This window comes from Culex quinquefasciatus, chromosome 2 (genome assembly GCF_015732765.1).
Source record: "Culex quinquefasciatus strain JHB chromosome 2, VPISU_Cqui_1.0_pri_paternal, whole genome shotgun sequence".
Lineage (NCBI taxonomy): Eukaryota > Metazoa > Arthropoda > Insecta > Diptera > Culicidae > Culex > Culex quinquefasciatus.
Genome location: NC_051862.1, coordinates 164,647,131 through 164,673,038, shown reverse-complemented (window position 1 = coordinate 164,673,038; position 25,908 = coordinate 164,647,131). Strand labels below are relative to the sequence as shown.

The following is a 25,908-nucleotide window of genomic DNA, read 5'->3' as shown; positions in this document are numbered from 1 at the left end:
CCGCTGAAATCGCCGCCGGGCCAGCAATCAGGACTCGATTCATTGCGCCGCTGACGGTTTATATCAACACCAATTAGTGCGTAACTTTTCTTGTTTTTTTTTTGTGTTGATCGCGTTTGTGTCGAGAGGAAAAAACAACCTATAATTGCAACCGGCTTAAAATCGGTAAAAAGCGGAAAATTTACACGTTAAAAGAAAGAGAGGTCAGATTTTGTTTTATTTCCTTCGGATTATATGCCGAACGGCCAGCATTTATTTTAATTAGTAAATATCGATTGCAGCACACACACACACGTGTGACGACGGTTAAAAATTGATGTCCCAGCCGGAGGTCTCATCTGGCGGTTCGTCTTGATCCTTGGGGTACTCGTCAAAGTTGGACAGATCCGTGTCGGATTGGATGGGTCGGATGAGGGGGGCGACCAGGGTGCGCTCCTTTAGCCGTTGCCACTCGAAACCGGAGAACCAACTGGAAAAAAATAAGAGAAAAAGAAAAAAGGATGAAATTAAACCCAGGATTAAGCGGCGGGTGATGAATGTTACTTTGGGAAATTTAACCGGGGAATTAATTTTCATCGACCTTTCTGGTGATCCGAGACCACTTAAACCTAACGAAATGTGAAGTAAGATTAAAACTTACGCGTTGTTTTTAATATCGGCGATCCCGTTCTTGCCGTATCCGAGCCGCTCAGCCGGAATCTGCCGGCAAAGACGCTTGATCAGCACCTGGGCCTTTTTGGGGATCCGCGAGGGCAGCTCAATAATGTCAATCCCCCGCAGGATGGCGTTGTACGTTTTCATGTGATTTTTCCCCCGAAAGGGTGGCTTTCCCACCAGCAACTCGTGGATAAACACGCCCAGAGCCCAATAGTCGACGGCCCGGTCGTGGCCCTTGTTCAGGATGATCTCCGGCGCCACGTACTCGGGCGTCCCGGCAAAGGTCCACGTCTTCTGGTTCGCCCCGATGCGCTTGGCAAAGCCAAAGTCAACCTTAAAAATGTAATTGTTTAAGAAGAGCTGACTTTTCATGAAAAAATCTAAAACTCACCAGCTTGATGTAGCCCCGCTCGTCCAGCATCAGGTTCTCCGGCTTCAGGTCCCGGTAGATCATGTTCCGGCTGTGCAGATACTCGAACGCCTCCACCACACACCCCGTCATGAAGCGGGCCGTCCGCTCGTCAAAGTACTTGCTCTTCTGCAGGATGGTCCACACGTCCCCGCCGAGGCAGGCCTCCATCAGGAAGTACAGGTACTTCTTGTCGCGGTACGTTTTGTACAGTCTGTGGAGGGGAAATGCAGTCAGTATGTGTATCATTGAGGCTGGCAGGAACAACAAAAGGTAATGGAAGGTTGGTTGCATTAAATGTATTTTTAATGTAATTTTAAAAGCTCAAATGAGACTCGAGCTCAAATTGAAAAAAAAAATAATTGAAATTATCGACGACATGGAAATGTTTCTGCTAGCTTCAATTAGTATTGGCTGCATAAAGCCATTCAAGAGTTAACAAACCTAAAGTAAAATAAACCAAACTGAAATTTTAAAAGTCAAAGGAAGCAGGATCTATATGTTTTATAAATATCTACTTGTAAATAAGACAATGGGGAAATCACTCATTGCTTCAATATCATATACAACAATATTGCATGGCAGAACTTTAACCATGCCGTTAGTTTTTCAATACAACTCTCCATTAGGGTAGTCCAAATCCGGGCTTTCTCGGGGCTACTTCCTGAAATCAAAGATTGACCCATCATTAGGCTAAATTCTAAATTTGAGCTCATTTTGACCACGGAAACTCCTCCCTCTAAGTCGGTGAAATTTGTATGAGAAAAATTGACAAAATGTATGGAGAAAAGCAACTGTTTCAGTTTTTTACTTATAGAGGGCGCAATTGTCGTCAAATCTTAATCAATTCTCAGATGTAAGGCATTTAATAAATTTAGAACAACTTTTTACAAGACACCATATTTTTAAGGATTTTTGCAGAAAAGTTATTAGCTTTTATTTTTGCGCGAAAAAAACTGATTTTTTTTACTTTTTATCACCAAAGATTAAATCTCGGATGAGTTTTCAAAAAGCCGTTACAGTCACCGTGCTCTCCGACACTCATATTCGTTTTTCTCTTAATTGTAACAAAATTTCATTAATTCATAGTTTGGGGCACTTGAAAGACGTGTAGACGAGCAATCTGAAGCATTTTTGAAATTGTTTTTTTTTTCTAAGTACTTATTTTTTAATTTAGATATTTTTTGATATGTTCTAGAATCTTAAAAACAGTTTTGATAAAAATTCATTAATCAAAAAAAGAAACAATAATAAAAAAAATAAAAAATAAACTATTTTTTAAATCAAATTGAATTTGCAATTAAAAATTGAACTTTTGTAATTTTTTCTAATCTTTTTAAAAACAATAATTTTAAAATTTTAAAATCTATCTTTACCATTGAAAAGGTCTTCAAATAGATATTTTTTACCAATTTTACATAATTATTACCAAAGATATAAGAAAATAGTGCAACAATTTCATTTTTCACATTTTTAAACGGATCAATTGTTTTCAAGCCATTTCCGATTTTCTAGAAAATATTGAAGAATATTAACTCAGCTCTTCAAACATATTTTTTCAGGGGTGCTTTCCTTTTCCTTTATACAAAAAAAATGTGTTTTCGAAGCAAATTTAATTATTTTGTCCAGGTTTTCAATAAAAAAAATATTTTGGTTCAGAAGTTGTCTTTTTCAGTTCTCTGTAACATGTAAAAAATCCAAAATATAAAATATGTAATTGTTTTTTCAATTTATTTTAAAATTTAGATAAGTGATAAAAACGTTTTAGAAAAAATCTGAATTTTTACCTTGTATCTATTTTTTAGAAGAGCCTAATCATAATCTATAACTTTGCCCAAGACACCAAATCGATCAGAAATAAATCCTTTCTCATTGTACAGAATTTCGTACATTTAAATACTCATTTGGTATGTCCGGCCCCCAACATTGTTTGGAGACAGGGCATGGACAAAGTTCCATTCAAACCCAAAAAACGTTACTTAATCCACCTAGGTGAATGGGGGCTTCCTCTTCTCGGTTCATACACAAATTTATGTATTGAGAATGTACATGTATAATATACATTGAATATATATATAGGCGATTCGTTGATTGAGTTCTAAAATTCAACTAAATTGCTAATATTATTGTTCACAATGATAAAGCTTAATTTTCTGGGTACCATGACACTTTATACGACCGCAAAGGATTTAAAATGGATTTTTAAAACAATTTAAAGAAAAAACTTTGTGATCCTTTTTGACAGAAAGAATATTACTTTACAAAGTAGATAGTCTATAGACTTACTAAATCGAATGATATTCTATACCAGTAAAAGTGAAATAGGCCTACGGTCTGTCGACGAAAATCCATGTAAACAATGCAAATGCAATTCTCTCACACATTCCGCTCTCACATTCCGTAGCTAAAGCGAAAATTTAAAAAAGGGTAAAAAGTGTATCGTTAACAGAGTCGATCGATGGCTCAAAGATAGGTATCTAAGAACACATTACATATTGTCATTTCCCAAAATGACTTGACTTGTCTTGGCTTGGCTAAGAAGTTTTTGAGACTATTCTGGACCTGAATTGAGGTCGGGTGGAATCTTTGCATGCTGGACGCGATTTACAAAGGGAATTTTATTTCCTAAGATGACATTCGAAGCACAATGAAAAATGCTTTCGAATGAAGTATAATAGTTCTGGGTTTTTTTAGCCGGATGGGCGAACCAGCATGTGATAATGCCTTGGTATCGTCAAAAATACCAGTTTAGCGCAGATATTAACGACTAAGCATAATAATTCGTCAAGATATGTATCTCAGTGGATTGGGTTTTGAATGAGCTTTACAAAAATGTGCAACATGCCGACATTTTGGTTAATTTTGGCCTCGTTTTAGTCCATTTGAAGGCGGCGGAATGCAAACAGTTTTCTTAAAGTGGCTGTAACTTTGGCAAATTTCAATGGATTTTTGTCCCGTTTCAGCCAGGGATGGAGGACATTCCAGACTACCTAGTTATGCAAAAATGAAGCAATTTTGAAAAATTTTCATCGTTTTTTGTTTTTTGCCAAAAAGAAATTAAAAATCGCGAAAAAAAAATTGTGAAAATCGTTGAGAACTATTCATAATCAGTTATGAGTTTTCTCTTTCCCGAGCAGACCGAAATAACTTGGAAATAACATTTGTTGATATTTGAAAATACTAGGTCAATAACATTTTGTATTATTTGTAAAAAGATTTGTTATTCGTTGCTATTTTTTTTTTGTTATTGGATTGTTTGTGTAATAACGGAGTTATAACATTTTTTGTTTTTCTTAAAACAAATCTTAGTTATTATTTTTTGTTATTTAAACACCTCTTTTTGAAATTAAATATGTCTTTATTGAACTGTTTTGTAATAATAACATTTCATTTAAATGCTCAGAGGTATGGCTTAATTCTCTTCATCTTTGGTTTATTTTTCGTTTTTTTTTATGAAATGAGCATATTTATTGTCTTTACTTCAAATTGTTGTACATTTTTGCATTGAATCGAATACATTTGGGTAAAAAAGAAAAATCCCTTAAACAACTAAAAATTCTTTGAATTATTCAAAATCACAGGAACTAGTAAACTATGAACTGTATTTTAAGATAAATCCTCCAAGCGTTGTTACTTGTTCCGCACGAGTTTTGCAACCAAGTAGTGTTGTTGTCATCTCGATGAAAATTTTCAGAAGTTCTTGTGGTGAAAACAGGTTACTACTGCCTTCATCCGTTGATGCTGGTTGGTTTTCCTTCGGTTGCTGACTGAAGCCTGGAGGTGTTGTAGTCTCTGCAACTCTTTGCCGCTGATTCAACGGCAATGGCTGCAGATTTGGAACCACTCGAACAGATCCCGCTCCGTGGACGCCAAAGCAGGAAAATCCACGTCCGTGAAAGTTGGCGGTGTTTTGCGGCGATTTGGGTGGTGCCTCGTCGTCGCTTGCTGACGAATTTTCACAAACTCAGCACGTTTTGGGCAGCTTCGATTCTTGGTCGAATGGTCGCCGCCGCAATTGAAGCATTTGACTTCAATGTTCTCGTTGATTGTTTCGCAAGCTTGAGTTTTGTGCTCACCTCCGCAGGCTGCACAACGACTCTTGATGAAACAGTTCCTTCCACCATGCCCAAACTGCAAACAGTTCGAACACTGTGTCACGTCACGGTGCACTGGACGATAACGTTCCCAAGTCACGATGATGTTGAAAATTGCCCGAACTACCTTCAGCTCAGACGGCGTTGTCGATCCTTTCTCGAGATGAACCAGGTACAGTTGATCACGATACTTGATGTCCTTGTTGTGTCTCGTCATCTTGAAAACTTCGATCACGTTCAACTTAACAGTTTTGAGCTCTTCTTTCAGCACACTCACATCCATGTCGTACAGGGCACGGATGACTTGTTTCATGGGGCGTTTACCTGGATCGTCATGGCTGTAGTATTCAATCTTTGTGTTGTTCAGGAAATCCCGAACGTAGTTGTAATCCTTTCTGCCAGGTAGCAAAATTTTGAGTCCATCAGCATCATAAACCCGGTCAGGAACTTTCGCACCGAATCCGATGACGCTGTTTTCACAAAAATGGGTAGCACATTTTCTCGTCGTTCAAATTCTTCCTTCTCGCTCACGTCCACAGGGAGGGTAGCGAACTGGTTTCCAGACGAATTTTGAGCGTCCTTGCTCAAACTGCCTGGCTTTGCAGGTAGCACATCGGCATTCTTTAGCTTCTTCAAATCTGCCGAACCTGCTGGTGAGGACCGCCTCTTTTTATGCCGTGAGGCATTTTTTGCACTTTTCAGAAGCTAATATCGAGGAGTACCTCTCTCGCTGTTGGTTCCCAAAGAAATCTGTTTTTTATTGTTTAAATTGCGAGCTTTCGTTTTTGATTTTTCAAGGTCAAACATCAAAACGCGTTTTTCTCGGAACGTCGAAATGGCGGGTGCTACAAGATAGCACAACGACGTCGGTTTGTTGACATACCTAAATGTTCAGCCGGGTTTTTTCAAGCATTCCACCGCATGTTTCATTCAACCTCACAAATCGACTAATTGAGACAAACTACTGCTTCGCCAATCAGTTCATCAATCAGTGCCCCCCCCCCCTCTCCAGCCCTAGCTGACAACCTATCCCCAAGACCCCCTCCCCCTCCAAACAGGACTCACCTCACGATAAACGGACTGTTACAGCTCAGCATGATGTCCTTCTCGCTGTAGGCGTGCTCCTGCTGCTGCTGTCGAACCATCTCAATCTTCTTGAGGTATTTGAGGGCGAACGTTTTCCGGTCCTGGCACTGGACCAGCTCGACGCGGCCAAACCCACCGATGCCGAGCGTGCCGATGTAGGTGAGGTCGTGCAGCTGGATGTGGTCGTACTCTGCTTCAACCAAGAAGTGGGTGGTGGGATCGGCGAAAATCCAGAGAGAAACCGAAAAAGGGAAGATAACAAGAATTATATGAATAATGCCACTCACTGTCCAGGGGGAAGGGAGTCCGTCCGTTCCGGGATTCCCCACCACTTCGTAATCTGGCCGGATGGCTCGCTGGTGATCCGGTCTTGAACTGGAGACCCTGAACCTGGTGCCACTGGCACTGCCATTGCCACCTCCCGTGGGAATCGGCAGCGTTCTGCAGTTCTCTATGAAATCTGCATCAATTTTACTACCAATTTGTAATTTGTGGTTCAAACTCAGTTGACTTATGGTTTATTGGAGTCTTCTATATTGTATAAAAATCAGTATTTATGTAAGGACGGATTTTATTAAAATAAATATTTTAAACATTCAAACTTTCCAGAGGTTCACTCCCCATGCAAACCAAAGTCACCACGCCCCGTGTCTAACGAGGTGAATTTTGGACGAGAAGTTGTTCAAAATCGGAGAACATGCAATGCAGGCCAACCGAATCGGATTCTTTTTGGTTGCAACCTGCACACAATTGAAACCGAACTAGTCAAGTCAAATGGCAATGTATCCCCTTCCCCTCCCTTTTTGTGAGTTCCAGATTTTGGAATGTGAGGAACAATTTGCATAAATTGGGCTGAGGTGGCTATAGTGCTGGGTGTCAGCTTCCTGCACACTTACCGGAGACAGTTTTCCGGCTGCTGGACGTTCGTGGAATATCGTCCGACAGGACTATCTCACGGAGCTGCTCCAGGCCACCGAGGAACTCGTTGAAGGCGCTGCAAAGAGAAAGAGGAAGATGAAGTAGATAAGAGAGATAGACCATTAATTACGGGATTTTGATCGCGAAGATTATCTGTTGAGTCTTCGGTGAATAAAAAAAATGAAAGAAACTGTTATTATAAGGAAAGCACATAGAAAAACGATTGAAACAAGATTCAAGTTTTCCTAAAAAAAAATAAAAAATGTTACCCATAAGGAAAAAGGTTCTTGTAGGTTCCTGGACCCTCCGAAGGTGTTTTGTTGAAAAACTCAATAAAATCACAATTTCATGCGAATATTTGTCCACACCTGTTTGATTTGACATGTTCAGCTTCATACAAAAAAAAAGTTGACTGTCATAAAATTGTCCTTTTTGCCAAAATAAGTGTTTTGAGTTCGTCATCTGAAATCTAACTTGGCCGCTAGCTTTTTCACAACAATGCATCATTAATTTTTTTTTTTATTGAATTAATTATCCAAGCATGTCTTGACTGATTATTTTACTTCAGTCAGTCGAAATAATGTTAATTTAAGGAACGTTACCTACTGAAATAACACCAGGAACTGCTCAATTTCAAGCAAAATTCCAAAGTGGAACCCTATTAATTTCACCTTCAAAAATGGAGAAATGTATTTAAAAAACTAAAATGTTAGCTTTGATCAATTTGCAAATTGCAAAAATTGATTATATGTTAAAAGTACCAAAGGTATTAGACTACGGCAAACAAACAAACAAACTTTTTGACAGTTTGACTGCATTTGTTTGCAGAAACTTCAACCGTCATACATTTTGCATTATTTTTGAGTTCGCCGCCAAGTATGCGAGTTTGGCAAACTGTCAAACACAAAAAGTGGGAGTGTGTTTTTTTTGTATGTCATAGTCTAATATCTCCTTAAACTGTAACATCATAATTGATGTTTGAAATAATAACCAATGATTAAAAAAAAACAAAAAAAAAAGTTTAGTCATGAACTGTAGACAAATATACTGTTTTGTTCTGGTGAACTATTCAACTAATTGCCACGAAAATTTTACATCAAAATTACTTTTTCAACTCATTTAGAGTGATTTTTGACACGTTTTCTATGATCATTAGCATTATCCTGATCATTATATTTCTGCATAAAAGCAATCAGGCCGTTGCAAATATTTTTTGAAGTTTATGTCCCTTGACTCTGGCCAAAGTCCCCCACGACTTTAAGGGGGGGGGGGGGGAGGGGCAAACAAATAAAAATTGAAATTACAAGCCACGGTTTTAATTTTAATTTCAAAAAAAGTGTTTAAAAATGCATTTCACCCCTGCCAAGAGGTCTTGCAATTTTTAGTTTTGAAAATACCAGTTTTGGCGAAGTTTTTTTTAATCAAAAAAAAAAATTTTTGCTTAAATATTGTACAACGATTTTTTTTCAATTGTTGGTTTGTTGGTCGATTTCAAATATGCTCAATATGGTTTTAAACGCAGGAAAATGCATTTCAAATTAATTTCAGTTTATCCGACATCTTTTTCCATTAAAATTATGAAATTTTTTGAAAAAATATTTTTGTCGGACCGATTCAACCCTATCCCTAGGGTTAGGACAAATTTGTATGGAACATTAGCGTGTCCCAAAAAAACACGAAGTCGAGGAATTCAATGTGCTCAGTTCTCAAATGATAGAAAATCATGTTAGAAACAACTCTCTCATACAAGAAAACTTTCGGAAAAATCGTTTACCACGTTCCCTGGGCATTTTTTTGAAAAAAAAGTCAGTTTTTTCAACAATTTCACAAAATCTGCTTAGAAAAAATGGAAAATTTTAAAATTTCAAATAGCATTTACCATTAAATGATGGTCTGTGGTCCAATAAACAAGTTAATGTATCGATTTGGCCTTTTAAAACCTTGTTTTCACTTTCCCGGTAGCTTTTATGTCGAAAAATACGAGTTTTTGCTTTACTTTTTTTCAATCTTTTCCCTCGGTATTGAACACAAAAATTTCCTCATATGTGAAAATACATGCATCTTGTAGGAAATTTTCCGCCGAAGATTTTCGTCTAAGCAACTTTGAAGTTTCATCAACTCTGAGCTGAGATATTCCAGTTTTTGTGAAGAAAGAATATTGAATATTTGAAAATGTTGATATTAATCATCATTGGCATACAACATTAAGGAAAATTTAAGCCTAATTTGAAGTGCGGCTGTATCGCATCTGTTTTTAAACATGATTGGTTCATCCTTCAATACTAAGGGCCACCTGGTTTTGTTTTCTCACAACATTATACAGTATGTAAAAAAAGTATTTACACCCCTTGGGCACTATGCACATTTTGTGATGAAACATGTAAAAAATTTAAAGTTTGACAGAAACCTAGTACTACGTTTTGTTCAGAAACTCATGCCAAACATTTTGCTACAAAAAGCTCATGAGAAGATGATTTCTATAAAAAGTTATATAACAAATACTATTACGAAAATAAAAAAGGTGCAAAAAAAGTTTGTACACCTTTCGAAAAATTAACATAAATAATGTTATTTGTTGACAAATCACCATAAATCCAGTCTCCCAACTCCAAATAGGCATCCTTTACTGATTAAAAAAATAATTTGGATTGAATATAAAGTTTACTAACTACTTAGTATAAAAGTTTATATAACTCTGGAAATTCTATATAAAACTTATCTAAACTTAATTTTGCAAACTTTTAATTCAAATAAATATCAATATATTACCATAGAATTGCTAAATAAACATTTTGGAGTGGGTATAACACCGTTTTGGGGGTATTTGTATCGATAGTATAGATTTTTCGTTGGAATTTCGTACCAACCCGAAATTACGTCTTAGGAAAATCCACCGGCATCCGAACCGGTCCACGATTCGCAAGTAAATGGCATCGGAAAGTCCATAAAATTTCCAATCTTTTGATACCCATACATCTAGGTTTTCTTTAAAACCTACGTTTTTAAATACCTGGGCAAAAAGTAAGTTTGATCCACGAGAACAAAAATTACGAAATTCCATACATTTTTGGCAGGTTGCTCAAACGAAACCATAACAACGTTTTTGCTTAGGTATTTAAAAACGTGGGTTTTATAGAAAACCTGAATGTATGGGTATCAAAAGATCGGAAATTTTATGCCCTTTTTGATGCCACATAGGTTGACTTGTGAATTGTGGACCGGTTCAGATGCCGGCGGATTTTCCGACGACGTAATTCCGGGTTGGTACGAAATTCCAACGAAAAATCTATTCTATCGATACAAATACCCCCAAAACGGTGTTATACCCACTCCAAAATGTTTATTTAGCAATTCTTTGGTAATATATTGACATTTATTTGAGTTAAAAGTTTGCAAAATTAAGTTTAGATAATTTTTTTACAGAATTTCCAGAGTTATATAAACTTTTATACTAAGTAGTTAGTAAACTTTATAATCAATCCAAATTATTTTTTTAATCAGTCAAGGATGCCTATTTGGAGTTGGGAGACTGGATTTATGGTGATTTGCCAACAAATAACATTATTTATGTTAATTTTTCGAAAGGTGTACAAACTTTTTTTGCACCTTTTTTATTTTCGTAATAGTATTTGTTATATAACTTTTTATAGAAATCATCTTTTCATGAGCTTTTTGTAGCGAAATGTTTGGCATGAGTTTCTGAACAAAACGTAGTACTAGGTTTCTGTCAAACTTTAAATTTTTTACATGTTTCATCACAAAATGTGCATAGTGCCCAAGGGGTGTAAATACTTTTTTTACATACTGTATGGACAAGCTAATGATGCAGTATGGCTTCTTTGAACAAACCGAAGGCACCAAAAAGGTTTCAGCCGGATTAAAAAAGAATTGTTGGGTGCCTTAAAAACTAGGGTGGTTAAAATACCCTAAAAATGATCATTTCTGAAAATCAAGTCTGAAGGTTTTTCTAAAACATAATCCCGATTTTTTGTTTAAAGAGCAGAAATCATAAAGCTTAATCAGCTTGGAGTGACGATTTTTGAGTTGACGTTTTTTTTTGCATACAGAAGTATGGACAAACATTTTGCCGCCGAGTTACGATTTTTTGAAAAAAAATGTTTTTGGAAAAAATAGAAGATTTTGCCCAGAAATTTTATTGAATTTAATTTTTAGTGTTAAATCAAATTTGCAATCAAAAAGTACATATTCTTTGGTTAGGTGCACCTTTTTGAAAATATAGTCACTCAATGTTCAATTTCAACTGAAAAATCCCGCTTTTAGATTTTTAAAATAGTGTCCATGATTGTCCATTCCAAGAATATCGTTTTCGAATTCGTAAAATTTCCAATAAAACTGCCTAAGAGACATTGAAGATTCGACCTCTGGTTGCTGAAATACAGCGAATAAAAGGAAAGAAACTAGAAAATTGAAGTTTTCCAATTCTCATCCAAACAGCCTTTAAATTTCTAATAGGGTTCATCCATGAACCACGTGGGCATTTTTTGGGTATCGGGACCCCCCTCCCCCTCCTCGTGAAACCCCCCCTTCCCCCTTCCTAATATGACCACGTGTTTTACGGCTGGACCCGTACCATTATCTCAAAAAATAATACTCAATGTTAAAAATTTAACGTTTGTAAAATTTTGTGATTCTTTCGATAAAATATTTTGAAATTGTTTGAATCAAAACTTATATTTCAATGGGAGAAATTCTGAATTCTGTTAGTCCTTATACTAAAATTTTCATAATATTTTTTTAAATATCATAGCATTGCTGGGACCCGTGGTGTAGGGGTAAGCGTCATTGCCTCTCACCCAGTCTGCCTGGGTCCTGTCTCGGTGGAGTTGATGGTAGGCAGTTGGACTTACAATCCAAAGGTCGTCAGTTTGAATCCCGGGATGGATGGAAGCTAAGGTGTAAATAGAGGTTTGCAATTGCTTCAACAATCAAGCCTTCGGATACCTAGTTTCGAGTAGGAATCTCGCAATTGAACGTCAAGGCAAGGCTGTAGAGCGAATAATTTGGTTTTGATTTTAATTTCAGAAAATTTCAAGGCCTTTACTGCCGTTCTACGTATGATTGTTTCATGTCATTTTTGGACGATTATGACTTTTTATCATTTTTAAGCTTAATTTTACGTATATTTTCAGAAAAACACATAAAATCATCTTTGTTCAGAAAATCACTGAAAACAACCCATCGTTAATATTCTACGCATAATTGTCCCACCAAGGATTTTCTATCAAGAAATAATGAGTTTTCAGAAGCATTTTATCTTGTGTACCTGTTTAGCTGTAAGAAGATTACAAATAAGGGTGATAAAATGTTAACCGGGGTGATTAGGGACATATAGGGCGAATAGGGACCCACGGGACAATTATGCGTAGAAACACAGAAATCGATCGAAAAATTTTAATCGCGTTTTTCTCAGTTGCACTTTTTTGAACATGGGACAATTATGCGTAGAACGGCAGTTTACAGAACCAAAAATATGGCGAATTGAATTTTTAAAAATACCGAAAAAGACCCCAATACCGTAGGAAGGTTAAACTAGAGATATCTTCATTTGAAAATGTGTAATTTTCAAGGCAAAAGTTTATGGGACCAACTTAACAAAATTCGAAAATTGTCCAACTATATGTTTTCCATGTAATTTTTCCCACTGAATCTGAATCTACCCTCAGAATTCTCAAAATATCGATTTTTGGTCATATTTTGTAGTGACTAACGTCTTTTTTACCCTATTTTTCTCTTTCAATTTTTGGTTTTACATATAAGGTAACAAAGACAGGTCTGGACCACCCTAAAGGTTCCTCAAGATCTTCTCAGATTTTTTCAAAGCAAAACGCTGTACTCACATTCGATTCAGCGTCAAGCATTCCGTCCCGGGTGGATTTGCCACGATGCTCGCCAACCGGCGATCCTCGTGCAGCAGCGCCTGCTCCCCAAAGTACGCCCCCCTCTGCAGCGTCCCCACCAGCTTATCCGTCCCACTGCGATCCGTCTTGATCACGTTCACACTACCCCCGCGGATAATGTAGAACTTATCGCCCGGATCTCCCTGCTGAATGATCGTCGATCCGGTCGCGTAGAATTCCTGCAAGTAAGGTTGGTGTAAATGACTTTAAGTTAGGTTGACGTTTTTCGTCTTACCCGCTTCAGCAAGTCGGAGATCTTGTGCAGCTTCTCGATCTGGAGATCCCTCAGAATCGACACCGTACTCAGGAACTTGACGTTTTCCTCGCGCTCCTTCCTCCCGCTCTTCATCATGATCTTCTGGAAGATCTTGCGCTCCAGCATCCACACCTTCGCTTCGGTGGTCACCCGAATCGACGCGAACCGTTTCGCCTTGTACAGGATGGCCAGCTCGCCAAAGACCACGCCGCGGCCAAAGGACTTGATGACCTTGTTCTCGACCACCACTTCGTACGTCCCCTCGGCGGACACGAAAAAGTGCGCCCCGATGTCGCCCTCCTTGATGATGTAGCTGTTGGGTGGGAACACCATCGGACTCATCGCGTCCGTAACGGCTTTGAGCCGTTCCTCGTCCATGAGGTTGTTCAGGAACTCGTTCACCGTGATCGCCTTCTTGATGAGTAGTTCGGCGTCACGAGTTTTTGGATGGCTTGGGATCACGATCTCGCGGGACGTTTTCGGCTCGGGCTTGTCCGACACGACGCCCTCTTTGCGAGCTTTTTTTAGGATTCCCGACCGGCTGTTGTTGAGTTCTTCGATCTTGGGTGGTGGGTTCGAGTCTTGGGATTCTCGCTGTTGGGGGAACTTGCTGGGAGAGGGTTCCTCGATTGGGGTCGGTGGAGGATCGCGACTTGGGGGTGGAACGGTGGGTTCTGGGATCGTCTTTATTGTTTCATGGCTCACTTGGATGTGCTCCGCTCGGCTAATCATGCCGTTGATCTCGGGTGGTGTCCGGGGTGGGGGTAACTTGGGTGGTGTGGGTTCCTCGTCCTGCGAGGTATCGTCATCACCGTGGTCATCACTGTTGTTAAGCCTGCTTACGCTGATCCGAGGTGGAGGCAGCTTCGGTGGATCCGGCTCGTCCTCCTCCGATGTGAAGACTTCTGGGACGGACTCCTCCACCAGCCTGGACAGCGTTATCGTGTCGTAATCGTCCGAAGTCTCCGACTGCAGGGGCTTCAGTGGGGCCTTCTTTCGCTGGTGGACGAACTTTGGCTGCGGGACGAGATTCGAACTGGTCTGCTGGACCTTCTGTCGTTGCACGATCGGTTCCTGGATCGCCCGAATGACCTCCGTCTGGCTGATCCTGTTCTGGAGTTCTTTGATCTCCTGCCTCAGCTTGACCAGCTGGACCTTGTCGTCGTTGTTGGGCTCACTTCTCAGCTTGGACTCCAGCGCCAGCTGCAAGAGTATTTTCGTTTGCTGGATCTCCTTTAGCAGTTCCTGGTTGACGTTTACGTACTCCGCCGAGCTGGCACTTATCCGGTCCTTGGGGGGAGGACTACTCTTGACCGTGGGTGCCACTTTGCGAGTGAACTGAGGTTGTGGCGCGGGGGTTGGCTTCGTTGAGCTGGATTCGTACGTCGAGGAGGACTCGTTGGAGGTGGTGTTTTGCTCGTCCAGACTGCCAAGGCCGGACTCGCGGGTGCCCTTTGGGGATAGTTTTCCGTTGGGTGCTGGGGATCCATATCGTACCGGGTTGAACTCGCGATCGTAGACGGTGGTGCTTATTCGGACGGGCTGGAATTGAGAAGTTTGAAGATTTTGAGAAATGGTTTTGGAACTTCTGGAATGTTCAGGTCTTGCTAAAGTTCTTGAAATTTTAAGTGAAAAGGTTTCCTAAGGAATAGTTCAGAATAGCAAGATTTTGAAAACAGAGTCCATACGTCTGACTAAAGTGAGTAAAGTTTTTTTTAAACGCAGATCATATCCGCACAGCTTTGATGAGAATGATCGAATACTTTATTGATATGTGAGGATGATCTCGGTTAACCAAGAATTGTCTGGAGTAAGCTTTGGGTCTATCTCCACAATATGTAAGAGGTCAGCGATATTTGAACCTGGACCATATCTTCATAGCTTCAGTGATTATAATAGACTGTATGGCTGACATATTGGAAAGTTCAAGGGCTTCTTGAAGTTAAGCAAGGTATCAGTAAGTTAGTCTACCAAAAACTTGAAGAACTTTATCAAATTTTTGAACTCAAAAAACATCTGCCGCATCAAAATCTTAGAGACCTATCAGTACTTCAGTAGCTTGACTAATTTTGAAAACACCTAGAACTTCAAGAACTTCATTAGCCTCGAGAACTTTAAGAACTCGAAGAAAAAGCTGCGCTAGGCAGCAACCAAATTGATTTGATTGACGTTGCTTGCGCCCCCAAAACATGTTGTCCAACAATTTCCTTGAAACAAAACAAAATCAACCGCGATACCTGCATCGCGATAACGATCTTATGACGTCCAAGACCGCACCGGCAACCGCATCCAAATATCCCTCCCCACTCAACGTTGACGCACATCCATTCATCGGCGATGAGCTCACAGCAAGTAAAGTAGATTTTAATTACCTCGAAATTTGTTGTGAACCGCAGTTCACACCCTTCTTCATCGAGCTGTTATCTCCCCCGTACCACCCTGAAGTGTGGGTGAAACCTTGTAATTACTTCCAAGTGACTAACCGTGTTTGGTCGTATTTTTGTCGTCGTTGATAACGGACTGTTCGGGGGTGGGTGGGTTGCCTGGTTGCAGTTTGACGAAGAAGTCGTTGCCTAGGACAACGTGGACGGAAGCAACCAACAGCAGCAGCAGCCAGCAATCAAGTGATAGTTATCAGGGGGAGTGTTGCGAACATTGTAACGCTTCTTGAGGGTGCAGAAAGGCGTTGAATGGGTGGGGATTTTGTCAATTGAATGGGACGTTCCAACTTTTGAATTTCTGGGATACAGATTTCAAGATTAGAATATTCATAAGCCCATTTTGAAACACTAGCATGCAAAATTGTATGAAGACCTGCATTGAAAAATTTATTATGCAAAAGGGCTTGCAGCATCAACAAAAATTGCGAAGTTCTGGAGAATTGAATCCTTGCCTTTATTCAAATAAAAAATCATTTAAATTCGAACCTTCCTTTACAAAGTATTTAAATAAAGCATTTCAAAGTTCCACGGAATCTTGCCATAATTACTGCAAAAATAAAATCCGCTTATGCTGATGATTTCACAATCAAACATTCAAAAACATTGTGCAGCTCTCGATGCCTACCAATTATTCGCCCATTGTTTCCCGCTCAAATCGCTCAAAGGGCCCAAAGCTGATTGGCTCGAAAGGATTTCCCCCGGTGAAAAATAATTCCACAAACAAACCACTCCGAGGCGCCCTTCGTAACATCCAATTAGTAGGAGATTGGTTGAAGAGTGTATTCGTCAGCCTTTGCAAGCCTTTTGCACTGATTGTTCCGAGGAAATGTTCTGACCAAACAACCTCTACTCTATCATCGGTGGAAAACAATGCTCACTCAGGTCTCCACTGCCTATCTGTTAATGGCCTATGAGTAATCCCCCCAAAAGGCTCTCCCCCGATCAAAGCTTCCAAACTGATAAGATGACTTTGGAATGTCACGACGGCGTCCGAAAATATTCAACGGCGCGCCACGGCAAGATAGCGGCGATGAAAGCACGTTGCCGTGGTGAAAATAAACCGATTTGGACAATTGACCTGGTAAAGTTCTCACAATTTAAATTAAAAAAAAAATGCGAGCGAAAACGTTAAAAGTCATTCAAATATTTTTCAAAGCTTAGAGTTTAAAAAAAATGTTAATTTTACTGACCGTTCATTTTTTTTTGCAAATTACCCCCAACAAAAGAAGCTTATCAAATGTCGATAGGTTTAAACTGGCTGGCTGATGTTAGGAAATAATCATTAAAAAACAGCAGCAACAGTTGACAAAGTGTGACACTTGTGACGTTGCGGGTATCGCAAAAAATTGCCACTGATAACGGTGGTGATTTACGTTTTTTTTTTCGTACTAGTACGAGTACGCGTAAACTTGCAGAATTAAAAAAGGAGTTATAAAGTAATTTTGCAATTCCTTTTTAGAAAATACTTTTTCTGCCATTTTAAAGTGATGAGTCACTGATGACATGTCATAAAAATCACAAAAAAGCTGAACTGTTAAATAAACAACTGGACAATTTTAAAGTTGACGTCAATAAACGCTTCAGTTTCGTCGTGTATTAAAAAATTGGAATCCCTGATCACACTACTATCGGAAGAATTGATTTAAATTTAATTCCCTGCCAATAAAAATAATGTTTAATTTGGTTAAAAATGCTATTGTCATAGATTTATCCATGATTTCCATAAACAAAATTTAATATTTTTTTGGGCAAAATTTTACCGAATTTTCTAGTCCAAGAACCAAAAAGCGTTTATGTGTTGAAAATTACCGTTTTTGCAATTCCGTCGTGAAACTACTTAGGGGAACAGCATCTAATTCCAGCGTGCCTCTAATGTTGGCAGGTCAGAATTTTGACATTCAATCAAAGCTCATTAAAAGCGATTTCAACAGAAATCGAGTGATAAATAGCTCAATAAGAAGTGAGCAAGCAAGTTTCTATCAAAAGTTTTGCAAAATTAATTGTTTAAATAGTGAAAATCAGCAAATTGGATGGAATTAGGAGCGAGTGCTTAACCTGCCAAAGATACGAGAATTTCCCCTACTTTTCCTGTCATTCTTGAACGACGAAATAGCCTACTTTTCTGTACCAAAAACAACAGAATCAAATAGCAACACTTTTCAAAATAAATGCTGAAAAGTTCTACTTTTCAGCACTCAAATGGGTGCTGAAAAGTTGAACTTTTCAGCACTTGTTTTGAAAAGTAACACTTTTCAACATTTTTTTGATCTGAACGATTTATTGACAAAATACATGAAAATTTGACATAAAATTTCACTCAGTGTGTGTTTTTTGGAATTGCAAAAAATGTTGTATGGAACTCGTTGCAAAACTTGATTTTTTCAGCACTCTTCGTATTTATCCAACTCGGTGAACCTCGTTGGATAAATGTACGACTCGTGCTGAAAAAACACTCTTTTTGCAACTTGTTGCATAAACTACTATTTTAAACAATTCAAAATCTAACAATTATGTGAATAGCATTACAAATGTGATAGAAAGTCGAAAATAAAAAATAAAAATGCAGATAACATGTATTTTTTCAAGTTGATTAATTTTAATCCTATACTTAAATTAAAAACAATTAAATCATTGTCAATAAACTAAGTCAAATAGTGTTTAAGTATTCCAGGCAAGTTAAACTGATCTGAGGTAACGAGCTTTTCAAATCAATTTAAATAAAATGTTCAATGAAGCCAAGTATTCGTGTAAAATGCATGTTTCACAAACCTTTATGAAATTTACAAAAAACGGTATGTTTCAAATAAATTTGCTCATTAGATTTTATCAGTAGGGGAGAGTGGAGAGACTTGATCCCCTTTTTTGTATCGCATATAGTTCTCTCCATATATCACAAGCTTGAACATTCAACTATGTTGGGCTGATAAGGATACTTCAAAAAATCAAATTCAAAAATCAGATTATCGTTTTCAAACAATTCAAAATCTAACAATTATATGAAGAGCAGAAAAAATGTAAAGAAAAGACGGAAATAAAAAAAACAACTGCAGATAACATGTGTTTTATTAAGTTAAATAATTCAAACCTGTACTTTTACAAAAAAAAAATCCAAAATATTGTCAATAAGCTAAATCAAATATTGTTAAAATATTCAAGGCAAGTTAAACTGTTCTGAAGATAACGAGTTTTTTAAATCTTGAAACTTTTTGCATTTTTGAAAGCAGAGTTCGGAAACTCACTCACGGGTTACTCAACCATGAGGAAAAACTTAGTTACCTGCGAGTAAATTACTCAACACTCTCGGTGAGTGTGAGGGCTTTGCTCATTTACTCACAAAGAGGGCTATGAGGGCTCATGAGGGCTATTTTCGAAAACAAATTTCGAGATGTCAAACTCTACATTGGTGAATTTCTTGCTCACTCAACAACGGAAAAGTAATCCTGATGGTAGAGGCGCAGTGCTATCAATTAGAAGTTTTTTTATCACAATGGTTCAAATCCTGATTTTTATCTGTTTTTTTCAGCGAGTTTTGTCCTACCGACGGATAGGTCGGAGGTTGTTTAGACTAGGAATGCATCTGCGGGTGGATTTTAACAGCTTTAACAGCAGTGGATGGCCGTGTTGCTGAGGTAAGTGGCCACTCCCAGTCGTCGACAGTAGTATAAATGTGTTATGCTGCAGAATCGGGACATCCCGAAGAAGTTGCAGTAGCCGCCGGTGGCTTTGGCTTGGAGGTTCACTGATAATTTAAAAAAAGCCGATCCAGTGCTTTGGACAGCTTTAGGCTAGGGCCACCGGCATTCGCTGAGGCTCCACTGGCGTGTCCTGGTTCTTAGGCAAGACATATTGGTAGAACTGACAGCGACCGGGAATGGCCACAATTGCACAGCTGTCGAAGGGAGTGACCATTACCCACAACAACACGGCCATCTTCTTTTGGTATGGCTGCCAACATCCACCCGCAGAAGCTGCGCCCGTCTGCGGCCTCCGATTTTTCCCGCGGTAGGTCAATCCACAACAGATTTCGACCGGTCGCCCATCTTAAAATTATGAAAATAATTGCCCATCCGCCATCCGCTGGACTTCGACAATCCAAGGTTTCCTTTTCAGCAATGAAAAAAAATATAGTAGACAGCAAAAAAAAAGTTTATGCCTAATTAATATCAACACAAAACCTTCGGATTTATAGACATTGACGCTACCTCGAATGTACAACCGATTGATAAAGACGTTTGATTTTGGATTGATATGTTCATTGATTCTATAAATAACAAACTGTTGGAAACGGCCTACTCACGCCCTCATTTTACTCAAATATGAGTAAATTTACTCAGCCCTCACACTCACGGTGAGTAACGAGAGTGTTTGCTGTGAGGAAGCCTACTCGATTTGTGAGTGTGAGTGGTTTTCCGAACTCAAAAAAAAAAAAAAGCTTAAACATTCAACTTTGTTTGGCTGATAAGTGTTAACCCTTTACAACCTAACCCCGCCTTTAGAAAATCGCTAAAAATCAATTTTCCAACCAATTTTTGATCTTTAAAAAGCATTGGAAAGAAGAACTCTTAAAATTTCAGGGTTGGATGTTTAACTTGTTTAATGTGAATTTGCCTATGGTTTTAAAAATGACATTTTTGGCTGTGTTTTTTACAAACATTTCCTATATTTTCAGTAAAAAGAAGTATGCAGTATTTTTTGTGGTGTCCCAGACAATTCATCAACGCTTTTTTGCAATTCAAATGATGCCATTCTTTAGCAGAAAATGTGAAAAACATGCAAAAAAAATTAAAAAGTGACTGTAAAAACGTGTAAAAACTAGTTAGGCAAAATGCACATATAGAATAGGCCAAATACTCCACAGAAAAAAAAATCATGGTAATATTACATCTCGGAAGGGGTACATCTTTTATGTCAGAAAAAGGTGTAATTTTACCTCTGGAAATGTGTAATTTTACCACTTTTCTGGTGTAATGTCACTTTTTCAGTCTAAATTGAGGTAAAATTACATCATAAAAGAGGTAATATTTAACCTTTCAAAATTACAGCTTCCAAATTTACATTATTTTTTACTGTGTACCAAAAACAATCATAAACTAAACAAGATAAATGAATATTAAAATACTAAAAATAAAACAAGAAAAACACATTGCTCATAATAACCTCCTGAACACTGGAAAAATAAATATTTTCTAAAAAAAAAATGTGCGGTAAAGGGTTAAACTTTTCGAGTCATGCCAAACGTTTAAAAAACAAATATTTTAATCACGCATTTTCAAAATGTTAGGAATCACTTGATACCCCTTTCAACATTTTTCTTAAATATTTTTTTTCTTATTCATCCAAACTATCGATTTTCTATCAGTTACAGCAACTTTACATAAAGCTTTATCGTTTTTGTTCAAAGTATAACAAGTTTAGTATGTACAATATTTGAAAACTTAAAATATTCTTTGTTTGACCAAAAATGAGCATTTTTGCAAAAGCTGGTAATTCGTGTTTACAAAATATTTGAAAAATGGTTCAAACTGCAGGAAGTTATCTACCATGTACGAAATACTAAAAACCCAAACTAAACCAATTAATTTATCTTGAAGCTGATTCCAGTGACTAATTGCACTTTTCTAAATCATTGATGGTAAAAATTGTATGACGATAAATTTTACGTCAAATGCGTAAGGGATTTGTAGTTGACAAGTTTATCAAACAATTCATGTATAAAACACATTTTTATGCAGCATGATTCGATTAAAAAATTTCTTCGAATGGGCGCAAATTTTTTCTGGGGGTTAATTGGCCGAAATAATTAGACCCGTATTTTTTTGTTGTTTGGCCATTAGGGTGGTCCTAAAAATGGGATTTTTTTTGCCGATTTTCACAAAAACCACATTTTTCAAAAAAAAAAAAATATAACTCCGCACCATTTCAACCGATTTTAGTTGTCTCGGAATATTGAAAAATAACTTCACAATTTTTTTATATGTAAAATTTTTCGAAGAATCAGGCATAGGCTCTTTGGTCCCGAGACCCTCAAAAAAGCATTTTCAAATGTTAGCCAAGATATTTAAACTTTGAACTATTTTTCCTTAAAAGCGTATCTAATACCATTTCGTTTGCATCCAAGACAGCTAAAATCCGTTAAAATGGTTTGGAGTTATGATTTCTTTTAAATGTGGTTTTTGCAAAAATCGGTAAAAATTCCCATTTTTTGGACCACCCCAATAAAAACGGGTCTAATTATTTCGGCCAAGGATTCCCCTGAAAAAAATTGAGCCCAATCGATCGTTTTATTTCGAATCATGCTGTTTTCGTGGGGAATTGCCGTATGAATAAATTTTAAGTGTTTTCTAATCACATCAAAACAAAGAAAAAGTGGAGTTTATGTGTAGCACTTTTTATACAAATGTATGTAACTCAATCTGAACAATTTTTTTCTTTGTTTTTCACAATCAAATAGAGTAAATTTCACAAAACTTTCTAGAACAAAGATATTTTTTTAACCACATGCTAACTAGATACAGGCTAGAGATCAACTGTCCTCGGGAATCAAGTCTCCCCACTCTCCCCTATACACTAAAATAAAAAAAAAATAGCTCCAAATTCCTTTATTCTAGGAATTTTTCCTCTTTTCCTTATTTAGTAATCGGGTTTTTTGGGTTACTTAATAAGGAAAGGAGTCAAAATTCCTAGAATTTAGGAATTTAGTACTTTAATTTTTTTTCAGTGTATGTCTCTTGAAAATGGATGAAATCGGAACAACAAATAAATCATGTTCAACTATGATATAAAAATTTAAATAAAACTGGGTCGATAGAAATTTTCTTCCAATCAAAAGTTTTGCGAATATCTTTGTTTACAATTATAATAAAATTAAAAATAAAAGCAAAAAATTTCTAAAAATTCAAAAAAAAAAATAAGAGCGCTCCTAGTTTTGGATCGAAATCAGACTCAACAACATAATTATATGTATTTTAAACATATAATTTCATGGTTCATTTTTAAAATGACATGTGATTTTTTTGCTCTTCAAATAAAAACGAAAAAGGAAAGAGGATGACAAGAAGTTAAAAACAACTAAATGTTATGTTTGATTCTATTTAATATGTTTTTTCTCAAAAACTAAATGTTCAAAACAGAATTTGTGTACCGCCAGTGTGGGGAATATGTGTTTTAAAAATGATTTACCTCTCGTAATTTAAAACTATTTAAATGGCTTCGACAATATTTTTTCCTTCAAAATATGATGAAATTAGATAATTTCTGGAGTTTTTTTTTTAAAAAAAGGACCAATAAACCAAATTTCTAGTTTTTGCTTTTTGGGTGTTTTTCAATACCCCTGACTCATGGCGGTTTCAAAAACTCCCAAAAAGCAAAAAACTGGAAATTTGGTTTATTGGTCCTTTAAAAAAAACTCCAGATTTCTACTTTTAATGCAAACCGTTTAAACATTTATTCAATCTCACCCCAGACTTAATATCTTCCCGAAGGAAAAAAAATGTAATACTTTTTGCATCAAATAAAAGAAATACAAAAGTTCAACCATTTTCTTTCACATTCTAAACGAAAAGCGTTGGTTTTATTAGCAAGCTTTACTAACATGTTTGTCTCCTCACTAAGAAAAAGCTAGAAAAGCACTAAACGTCTCTGATCGAATTTTGTCCGGTATGAAAAATTGGTAAGTTTAACGTTTTGAAATATTTCCAACTAAAGTTGGATTCGTTTAAAAAAATCCATACATAAATTTTCGAAAATCTGCAACTTTTGAGGGAATTTTATGATCACTTGCATTTTTGGAAAAGTTTTAGGTATTTATGAGGACAGTTAAGAAAATAATATGTACACGGAACAAAATTTGGTGATTTTTGTGCAACTTTCCCAAAACTGGTATTTTTTTTTGATTTTTGAGATTTTTTATTTGTTTTAGGAGACCAAAACCCGCAACATTTGAGCCTATAATGTTATGATTTTTTGAATAATAGTGATTTTTGGAAAATGTCAAAAATCATGTTTAAACGTTTGTCAGAGAAATATTTGCACATTTTTGATTTAAAAAAAATTAGACTAGGGAAAGTATTTGCCGATGGGCCTCCAAAAAGCTACAAATGCTTCATTCACCATAATAGTGAATTCTGTAACTGCAAGGTCATAAATCAAACGAGGGCTTTTCGATAGTTTTTTTTTTTGCATTTGCCATCTCTGGTAGTAACCATGGATGACCATATTTTTTAAGAGTTCAGAAAATTAGCTAAAAAATTGTCTAAGAGACAAGTCTCACCCAAACAACCCACCATTTTTTAATGTCGACATCTTAGCAACTAATAGTTCGATTTTCAATGGTAAAAAAAATGAAACAGTCGTGAAATTTTCCGACCTCTTCGAAAACATTATTTTAAATGTTTTTGAATCAAGACTAACATTTCAATATTGAATAATTCCTCCTTTAAAAATTTTAGTCTTGCTTGTTTATGCAATTAAAATCATAACTTCCGAGGAAAGTTATCTCAAAATTGATTTTCTCAAAATTCAAATTTCAGTAGCTTTTTAAAGAAAGCATACGTGTGAAAGAAGAAGTATGACAAAATAAGTTGCTAAGAGCAGCATGGTGAAGATATATTTTTGGAAATTTTGAATAATTCCGTTTTCCTTCCATCATACTGAGCAAATTACCATACTAAATCAAAAATAAGCATCCATCAGTTCATCAAAAACTGATTACTCCTTCCTGAACACACTTTCGCCCTTTTTTCCCGGAGTTTTTCCAACTCACCACAATGCCGTCATTTCCACCGGTGGCGTCGGGCAGGTTAAATGAACCGTGCTTTCGGGAGAAAAATTTCGCGAAACACGCCATTATTATCACTGCTCTCGTTCCACTTGCTTCTTCCCCACGAGAAGATTGATTTTATTTATTCACTCCCCTTCCTGGTGGGGTCCTAACTCACGTTAACCCACCCACGCCCAGCGTGTTAGTTGATTCATAAATTTTAATTTTCAGCTTCCTGGTTGTTTCTTCTTTGATTTCCGGATCTGCGTGATTTAGAGCTGCTTTTTTCTTCTTATTATCTGCTTCGTTACACTTTCACTTGAGAATTGACACAGTTAATCACATTTTTTGACTAACTTCACACTTTAAAAAAACTCAAATTACCCCCCAGAGAGAAGGGGTGGGAAAATTTCGCGTTCAAACCGCGCGACACCTCGGAAGTGACTGTCTGTCAGTGGCGGGAGACAATTTCTAGCCCACGTCTCAGTCCGAATCAACCAGACAGGTGTGAAGTGTGAACCTCTTGACCGTTTCTTGTGGCCGTTATCAGTTGTTTCTACTCGCGGGTGGAACGCCAAAGACGATGGGTTTTTTTGTGTGCTTTTCTTCACACGACTGATAACAGAGTCGACGTTGGGCACGACAGCAAGAGAGGTAAACTGGCCACGAAAGATAGCAGGCCAGAATTGGAGCGAAACTTCAAGTGGACACAGGGTGGCGGTAGGGTGACTTTGATTTGTTAGGATTGAAAAAACGATCGGAAAATACGGGCGGCATTGTACAAATTTCATAAATTTGCGCATTAATATGTTAAAACACAGAAGAATTTTATTTGGCAAATATGACATTCCACTTTGAAAATGATAGTTTCTACTAGGATTTTGAATAAACGGCTGTAAGCATACAGGAGCTGATAAATATAAATTTTTTAGGCACTTTTGCTACTAATGCGATTTATTTTAAACATCATTGGAGTGTAGGCCGGAATCTCAAGTCAATTATTTATCGAAATTTAATTGTTCTCTAAATCAAGATTATTAGTGCTTTAATTTCAATTGTTAAAATCATAATTTAAGGAAAATGAAAAATACATTTTTTTGTGAATTTTAGTTATGTGACGAAAAAAGTTTTCAAAAATGGGAGTCGAGTAACCATCTTGCCTTGAGGCCATTTCAAATCTGATTTAAAGGTTGTGTCTTTTCACATTCTCACATGAGCAATTCTCAACAAAAACCGGAAAGGGATTAGAGCATTTTACTACATTTACTACATTTTTTAGCATTTACATTTTAAACTTTTTTTCGTAAAATCGCGATAACTTGTGATGTTTATAAGCAAACCCCTTATGTTTATATATCAAAATTTTTGTAA

At 37.2% G+C, this 25,908-nt stretch overlaps 1 protein-coding gene across 1 annotated transcript; it reads right to left on the bottom strand.

Annotated features, from left to right (window-relative positions):
* Nucleotides 1-209: 209 nt before the first annotated feature.
* On the bottom strand, nt 210-25,047 carry LOC6038066 (cGMP-dependent protein kinase 1). Its single transcript, XM_038256103.1, has 8 exons — nt 24,541-25,047; nt 13,318-14,880; nt 13,023-13,261; nt 7,143-7,240; nt 6,226-6,436; nt 1,049-1,280; nt 641-990; nt 210-469 (listed from the first exon to the last, which is right to left on the bottom strand). The coding sequence occupies exons 1-8, from the start codon at nt 24,622-24,624 to the stop codon at nt 307-309; spliced, it is 2,940 nt and encodes a 979-aa protein (XP_038112031.1). The 5' UTR covers nt 24,625-25,047; the 3' UTR covers nt 210-306.
* Between the last annotated feature and the right edge of the window lie 861 nt (nt 25,048-25,908).

Excerpts from the sequence above, each read along its gene's own strand:
- LOC6038066 (XM_038256103.1), bottom strand. The coding sequence starts at position 24,624 with ATGGCGTGTTTCGCGAAATTTTTCTCCCGAAAGCACGGTTCATTTAAC. Across the intron at positions 7,241-13,022 it reads TGCTTGACGCTGAATCGAAT|CGCCTTCAACGAGTTCCTCG; the intron begins GTGAGTACAGCG and ends TTCTCTTTGCAG. Across the intron at positions 991-1,048 it reads AGCGGGGCTACATCAAGCTG|GTTGACTTTGGCTTTGCCAA; the intron begins GTGAGTTTTAGA and ends TACATTTTTAAG.